General features: G+C 28.3%; 1 protein-coding gene across 1 annotated transcript; it reads right to left on the bottom strand.

The window, feature by feature from the left end:
• Positions 1–3,270: 3,270 nt before the first annotated feature.
• Positions 3,271–8,514, bottom strand: LOC102585581 (NAC domain-containing protein 21/22-like). The gene is made up of 3 exons (XM_006345991.2): positions 8,218–8,514; positions 5,654–5,937; positions 3,271–4,069 (listed from the first exon to the last, which is right to left on the bottom strand). Exons 1-3 carry the CDS (start codon positions 8,402–8,404, stop codon positions 3,491–3,493), a joined length of 1,050 nt encoding a protein of 349 aa, XP_006346053.1. The 5' UTR covers positions 8,405–8,514; the 3' UTR covers positions 3,271–3,490.
• Between the last annotated feature and the right edge of the window lie 375 nt (positions 8,515–8,889).

Below are 8,889 nucleotides of genomic sequence, written 5' to 3'. Positions count from 1 at the left end.
TTTTTTTCTTTTCGTATTTTAGCTAGAGATATGTAATTGTTTAAATATTCACATATATATCCTAAGTTACTTAAAAATATATTTTGTGGTTGCTATTATTGGTCTCATACGATATATTCAAGCTACTAAATATTACATAATTATAATATATGTTTTGTCTGCGTGTTTATGTATATACCTTTCAAATATCAAGTGTCATATCTTGGAGCACACGGGAGTTTGACTTTGAAATATGCAAGTGAATCAACCTAATCTCAACAACAAATCGAGAATGAATTAGGAAAGAAAATAGAAAAATCCAAAAATCATATTCTCAAACAAATATGTTTGAATTACCTAAAAGTGCCAAATATCAATATTATATACTGTAACACTAATAATGTCACGGATGATATATGGTTAGTTGGGGCGGATCTAAGATTTGAACTTTATGAGTTCTGGATTTTAAAATAACAATCTCTAGTGCTAGTAACTAGAGTCTGAATTTAATGTTCGTACAAATTTAGTGAAATTTTCTAAATACATATATAAGAATTGAGTCAAAGTTATTGAATTTTATCAAATCTGTATATTCAAAGTCTATAAATTTGAGAAAGCTTCAAAGAAAGTAAAGGAGAGTCATGAAAGTTTGAAAAGAAACATGTTGCTTACTGGACTCAAGAAAAAATGTTGTTTTCATCCGATTATTATGGGAGTTTGGTAATAAGTTCCTTTCATTTGGGGATTATATAATACCTTCCCAATAGAAAATAATAAAAAATCAAATTCTCAGTTAGACTTTTGGCTCCATATATTATAAGCCAACCTAATTAATCCTATTCCATATTTTAATCATTTTCTTTCGTACTATGTATATTTCTTATATTATTATGATAATAATAGTTGATTGAATTAATATTCTTAAATATATATAATAATAATGTTACAATTGTTTGGTTGGACTTATTTTATTAATATCTTAAGTGATTAAAAAAAATGAAAACTATCATATGGTGAAGCTCGTGTGCAAGTGAAAGCGAAAGAACCGCTCTGACTTGTTTGATTTTCTACGATTGAATACGTCTTTAATTTGCTCCAAAATATTACTTAAAATGTAGTATATAGGCGGCTAAAGGATAAGACTAATTACTGTTATATGTTAGATGTGAATTCAGACATAGAGTCTTTAATTTCTATTCGTACTCATCACAATACAATAACAATAATAACAAACTTAGTATAGTTTTACAAGTGAAATTTGAAAAAGATTAGACATATGAAAACTCTACTTATATATATATATATTTTAAATTAACAAGTATCACTTAATTACCACCATTGTCTAATATATTAGTATTTGAATTTCCTTAAGTTATTACTTGCTATAGTAACTTTTATAATTAATGTGTGAGTGTGAACATAAAATATACTCTGTAATTAGTAGATTACGCGTGGAATCTGTAGGCAAACATGGAATTAAAGATGAAATTAAGTCAGCAAATCTTGCTGAGCAAAGAAGGATTTGAGTGTTTTATTTTCTTGATTGTCTTTCTTACCTGTAATTAGCTATGAGATGAAAGTGATAGTTAGATTAATTACTCATAATTTTTATGATAGTTAATTACATTAATTACTCGTAAATATTTGTGAAACAATATTGACCATCCTTAATCAATCTTCTTGTTTTCTAGTACCTGTATTTTTTAATTAGGAAGTACTCCTTTCTAATACTATTAGGTGGAAATACTTAATTTTAATTAATTTTCATATTCTTTAGTGAATAGTTTGGAAGACTTAAATTAATTAAATAAGTTGATTACCCCGTGTGTCACATTTATGGAATAGAAGTATGTAAAATTGATGTTTGGCTCTTGTCATCTTCAATGAAAAATAATACAATTGACTTGTATATGATTTTATTTTGTTTTAAAAAAAGAAAATTTATTTCATTTAAAGAATTGTACTAAAGAAAGGGTCGGCAGCTAAGAGTTTTCAAAAAATGATTGGTTATTTATTTTACATTGTTTATTGATTAGACATTCCAAGGGAAATATCATGAGGAGAAAGCCTTCACAAAATTTCATTGATTTCTACTATTCCAAAGATTACAAAACAGCTCCCTTATTAAGGGTTTTTACTACTAATATTTTCAATGGGTGCTGGTTCTATCATATTGATGTGGAAATAAAGTCATGGTTAAAAATAAATAAAAAGAAGTCATCTATTAGATGTAAGTGATACTTTAATGCTCTAAACATACTCTTTTTAGAAAAATAATGTGCACTTGGCTCAAAATTGATATTATATCATGTTATAAAATATTTTAAAATTGTTTTAGCTAACTTTTAATTGGTATCGATGCCGATATTTCTGATTTACGGTATGAGTTTTGACTAATTGCCTTTTGCATGCTGCAGGTTGATTTACTATCTTATAGGTTTGGCTCAAAGCGGACAACAACATATCATAATAACAACATTTTTGTTGATCACATGGAAGTTCAAAATGAAAGTAATTATAGGACAAAAATAATTAATGATTTTTTTTTTTTTTGGTTTGCTTTATACAGACAGGAGTGCCTCCTAATTAAGATTATGAATTTTATGATACAATGAATGTATGTGCAACTAAATTAAGCTTATCCAAATTTCATCTTTAGAGTCTTTCTATTTTTCTTGTCAAATATGATGATTCCACTTTACCATACGCAATTCCAAAATGGGTATATATTTTTGGACAAAAAGAAGATTATATATTTGGTGTATACAGTATACCTTTCACTTCATGTCCAAGAATTAGGCATGCATATCTATGATACAATGCATGAAGCACATATGAAATAAATTCGATCAAATTCATGAACAGTAACTTAATATTGTTTAGGGGACCCCAATGTTCAGAGAAAGTACAGTAACCCCCCTCCCCACCGTGCCAAAAAAGAAAAATAAAATAAAATACATCAGATATTTACGCTTTTTCCCCACTAATAGCGTAGTCATAAATTTTAATTTGATTAAACCAGTTGTTATAGAGTCATTTTCGCCATTCCACTAGAATATATGTATACTATATTTCAGAAGAAATCATTGTATCAAAAGTTATTTAATCTGTGGATGGACAAGGACGACGAATATACTGTTTCATTGAATTTTTTTACTATACGAACACTAGATACTTATAATAAGTAAAAATTAAAAATGATACCACTAATCATTATAGTGATTTATTCACCTTCAAATATCGATATCGCTTACAAGATGAAGATGAATGCAATAAAAAAATGACAATGATATGGAGAAATTATTCCAATCTAGGAGACAATTATATACATTAACCACTAGGAAAATATCATTATTGGAACATGCATACATGTATTGGAAAATCTAGTATACTTACATTATTCTAATCTAATATATCAAAGATTACAATATGAAACTAACAACTTAAACAAGACTTTCCATATATCATAGCCCACATCTAAGTACAATATTTTCAATAATTCTCTCAAAAATCAATAATTGTTCCATATTGTAGGATATCCCACCTCAGATAAAAAGCTAGTTTCAGAACTTCCTTCACCAAAGCTAGGTGAATTTCCTCCTTTTATATTCACAATATTTTGGGCAGGATTGATAATATTGTTATTATTACTATTACCTTCCATAATATTATTCTTGGTACTCAAATGACTTAAAACAGCTTTAATTACTTTGTTATCACACGTAGAGGATGTTGCAGTGGCATTTAGGTAATTTCCAATATCAGCTGGAAAACCACCGTATGCGGTGGTGATAGGGGTAGATCCGATGGCGTTTGTGGTGGCGGGGAGGTGGTGGCTATGGGAGCTAGTGAAAGTTTGGTTAGGGGTGAAAATGGAGAAGCAGGGCACTTGCTCATAATATAATTCATTCATATTGATATTGTTGTTAGGGTTTATTTGGTCGAAAGTAATGTAAGGATCCATTAATGGTGGTAAAGATGAAGAACTTATTGTATCGTTATCGTAGTATATGTTGTTGCTTCCAATTCCTTGCTTGGTAGCAAGTAATTCCTTGTTCTTGTGAAATACTCGGCATAATACCCAATCCTCCTGTTTCAGAAAAATGAGAAAGACGTTTAACTTTTATACACTAACAATATGTAACTAAATTAAGAAAAGAATAATAATCTTTATACTATAGTCCGTTAAATTGTAATTACAAAGTAAAAATAGTATACTGAATGAGAGGACAAATTTCATAAATATGGATAATACTAAATGAATTTTAACAATATTCATTATCACCAAGTAATTAATTGATGCTTTATGAGAAAAAATTTCTGAAATAACGTGACGTGGTCAAGGACAACGGGATTAGGTAATTAGGTTGTGTTGTTATCTTAAAAAAAAACATGAAAAATGGAATTTATTCTGATTAAACATAGATTGTGAAAGAGTCGTGAGATATTTTTTTTTAATCATTAAGTAGCACTGATTATTAACATATTATATCACAATAATTGTGCTAGATATGTCTCATAAAATTTGACATAATTTAATAATAGTATATACATTGGTTTACAAATCTTTCAAGGATTTCAAGTAATCAAATTCATTAATAAAATTAGAACAATAATGTTCTATTATATTTCCTAGCTACTACTTATTCCATATTTAATTTAAATTAACGTTTAAAGTTTATATCTAGTCAAAGACTATCCAGCAAAGATAGAGATTAAGTAACTGTATATTCTATCTTCTCCAAACTTTACATAAAATTATACTAGATTTATTATTATTGTGGTATATATAGTGAATATATAATTCCTAAAAGTGAAATGACTAAGGTATTAACCTTTTGCATAAAGTAGTTGTTGTAAGTTGGTCAACTACCAATACAGTTTTTAAAAGATAAAATAGTTCACATATTTGTCATAACTCATAAAACCATATTCTTAAAATGATAGAAGAAACTTCCAATGATGTTTACAGTTGAATATAAAATAAGATTCCAAGAAGAACTTAACCGCATTTATAGCGATTGGATTAATCAATTAGTATAATATAAGTAGGCCAAGAGAAAAGGATAATTTAGATAATTAAGCCAAAAATTCATCATGGGCAATAAATATATATGAACTGTCATTTATTATGTACAGCCACATACTTGTATTTTTCATAACGACAAATTAAATTCATGCTTATTTCACAATTTCTCAAATCAAATTTATTTATTTTTTAAATATATGAATGGACAGTTCTCTCAATTGAAAACTACTTTTATCTACTTTATTTATTTTATAGTTTTATGATATATTTTTTTCTTAGCATAATAATTAATGAACTTTTTATGGACCTAAATGCTTCAAGTCGTCAAAATGATGCTTTTATCGGTAAAAGTAAATGCCAGTATGACCAAAGAAGAACTAGTTCACTTTTTTTTTTTTTACCTATACAATTTTTTTGTTGAATATATATATAGAATTTTATGTATGTACTATATGATATAATATTCTCTAAGCATATATACTCCAAAGATAATACATGTTTTCGCTTAGAGAAAATGATATTTTATGAACACTTACTATTTGAATAAAAAAAATTAAGCATACATGTATATATATATATATCTATAGTATTAAATTCAGAACTCAATTACTAATATTTGAGCTCGTAGTAAAAAAAGTTATGTACCTTGAGAGAAGAAATTTGAGAACGAATGTTACTAAGGGGACCTTCATCAAGGCGGAATTCATGCATAACCCAATCACTTTTTCTTCCTTTTGGGGCTCTTCCTTGATAGAAAACTAGGGTTTTCCTCATTCCTACAAGACTTCCTTTTCTGATTATTGCACGATCTTTTCCGGTGGCTTTCCAGTAACCAGATACGGTGGCTCTGTTTGTTCGGAGCCCCGTCGCGTATTTTCGGTCACGTTGGCTGTAGAAGTACCAATCCTTGCCTCCAACACATGCCACTTCTGTAAATATTATGTATAGTATGATTAATTAGTTAAACATTTTAATCTTTTAGCTAAGGTACTCCACAATTCAATATAATAATAAAAAAATATGTTCTCTAATAGTTTGAACGTTTAAATGAGATGATTACATAGTTCAATATGATATTTTTTGGTTGATTGTTTCTAGTAAGTTTCAAAGCGACATGCATCATGAAATATCAAAAGAAGATAGGATTGAGTAGCATAAGAAACAAATAATAAAAGGATGAGAAAATGAAAGGAAAAAGGAATATGTCAATTTCATAGTACTATTATCGAAAATTAAGAAGATGATGATAAAAAGGGAAGGGGACCTGTTTTATTTTTGAAAAAATGGCCATTATTTGTGGCACCACCATGACTCACTCATTTTTTGTCCATAAACGTAACTTTTATGCATGGGTTAAGTGCTAAAATCTTTATCCAAAAATGGAGATAATTAATTATTGGAGGGCCATATTTATGCAAATGGCTTAGGTAAAAGATGTTGATGGGGAAATTTAAAGTTCAAAGAACCTAGATGTATAGTGTATATTACTGTTCCTTTGAAAATAGAAATGTAAAAGAAAGAATTATATTCTTACAATAAAGGAATTAAGTCGACGCCAAAAATTACTAGCTAGGTGATCAATTTTGGTGTACAGAGTTAGCTCGATTAATTTCATTGGACATATATTTGCTATCTCCAAAATATTATCATAAATAGCTCGATTAATTTCATTAGGTATCTGTTATCTTTTATTAATATATGTATCAGAAAAATACGAAGGTGGATCCATATTTTGAAGTTTATAATGAGTTCCTAGCTAATTTCAAACTAAAAAAAAAAAAAAAACTTTATTATACGTGTATAAGAGGAATCATACCCCACCATCAGCCGGTAGGTTGAAGATTTTAGTCATACATAAAGATAAGTGAGAACTCTATTGATCCCCTGATGGGGTAGAGCAGGAGTAAAAGATGAGGGGATTGAACCCACATTAAGGAGGGTAGCAATTTCATTTCTACTGTTAAACCAAGTGACTACTTTGTTATTGAGTTCCCAACTAACGTCTCTTATATATTTAAAATATTTCTCAAAATAATATATGATCTACACAAAAATAATTGGGTTTTCGAGAATCGGCTCTCACCACCCTTAATCCATCCCTGAAGATACATACCCAATAAAATTAATCAAGATAGATGTAAACTGATCGAGACACCCATCAAGGCAAAAGAAAAATTGAGGATGTTGACAAGATAGCTTTAAAATTACACGGGGTAAAGTTATGACCAGAATTAATTGTACTTAATTTTCTCTAAATTGGAGTATAAATGTACACGCTTGTGGTTGAGACAAGTCACCAGATAGATAGATGGCCACTTAAGAGATATATATGACATGTTGTATGTTAATTGATCAATATTTGCATTAATCTCTATCGCTTTCACCATCTTTTGGTTCAACACAATATGCCAATACTGTCAATTACTACAAAAGTTAATTGAATGAGAAACCTTATGAGAACCATTAATTCGTATATATCTCATATATTATTCACATATCCAAAAATATTATTCTCTATGAATACAATTGATCAGTATTTTCAAAGAGAATTTAACGTCTATTATACATATACATTAAAAAAAATGGTTAATTCTATAGATTTAATATAATTTTTTAGCTAAAAGTGTTCATTATTATTATGTGATGGTTAATTTCTTCTATTAAAAAAAAAAGATTAGAGAAATAAAGCAGAAGGACCATGCTAATAAATGTTCTGTGGTTACTTATTTTGAAAATTTAAATTAAAGACTTTGGGTTATAGACAGGAAAGTCAAGCTATATTGTGGAAATACTTTGAGAGCGTTTAACATACGCAGTGTGAACAAACAAATAAGCATAAAGGAAATTAAAACTGTTAAGTGTTAATGCTAAGGAAGAAGACAATTTTAATTTTTTTTTCTAATTAAGACTAATCACAATTATTATTAGCAGTGTATGATATTCTTATCCACGAAAAATAGTAACAAAAAAATGAAAAGTTTGGACCAATCCGGTAGCTATCACTTCATCTACAACCCAACTATGTGGCACAAACAAAAAATCATATAGAAGAATAATAATCAAGAACTCTTGATCAATAATATACCATAGAAGTATGTGATCAATTGAAAAAAAATAAAAATCAACACCCTTAATATTTAAGATGTGAATGAAATAAATCTGAGTCTCTGAAAAAATTAGGAGATTCTCTATAAGAAATACAAACGTACCAGGAATTTCCCAAGGTTCGGATTTATTGAGGTCAACTTCTATGAGAAGAGGGTATTGTTGTTGGTCTGTGGATTGATCAACCTTCTTCATTAAGTAATCACAAATAAGTTCTTCATCTCTTGGATGAAATCTAAATCCTGGTGGTAATTTGGATTCCACCATGCTCAAGCTGCTGTTGTTACTCATTTTTGAAAAGAAATGAAAGAAAAAAGAAAGAGGAGAATTAAGTGTATGAAAGTCTAAGGGGAGGTGGTTGATAAAAAGATATGATATTTCCCTATTAACATCACTAAAATGGTACTCTAGTTCATCTATATATAAGCACTAGTTATTATAGTCCCCATGTCTAATTTTATTACTATTTTATATTACGATATTTGACAGAAACAAAATTTCATTAAGAAAAAAAGACTTTTAATCATACATCTACATATACGTATTTAATAAAACTTACAAAAGAAGTTATATCTATCTATGTTGACTAGACGCAAAGTTTATAAAGAAATAAAAACTATTGGAATATATAAAAATATTATGATTTAATTTACATATATCGTGATATTTCGGTGGCTAGCTAATAAAGGTATATCACAAAAATAAAAGGAGAATTTTAAAATTTAGATAATTGTATAAAAAGCATCCAACAACGACCTTTGAGTTTAAGAAGAGAA

The sequence above is a fragment of the Solanum tuberosum genome, unplaced genomic scaffold (assembly GCF_000226075.1).
Source record: "Solanum tuberosum cultivar DM 1-3 516 R44 unplaced genomic scaffold, SolTub_3.0 scf00076, whole genome shotgun sequence".
Lineage (NCBI taxonomy): Eukaryota > Viridiplantae > Streptophyta > Magnoliopsida > Solanales > Solanaceae > Solanum > Solanum tuberosum.
Note: the sequence above shows the minus strand (reverse complement) of the source record. Positions and strands in the feature narration are given on the sequence as shown.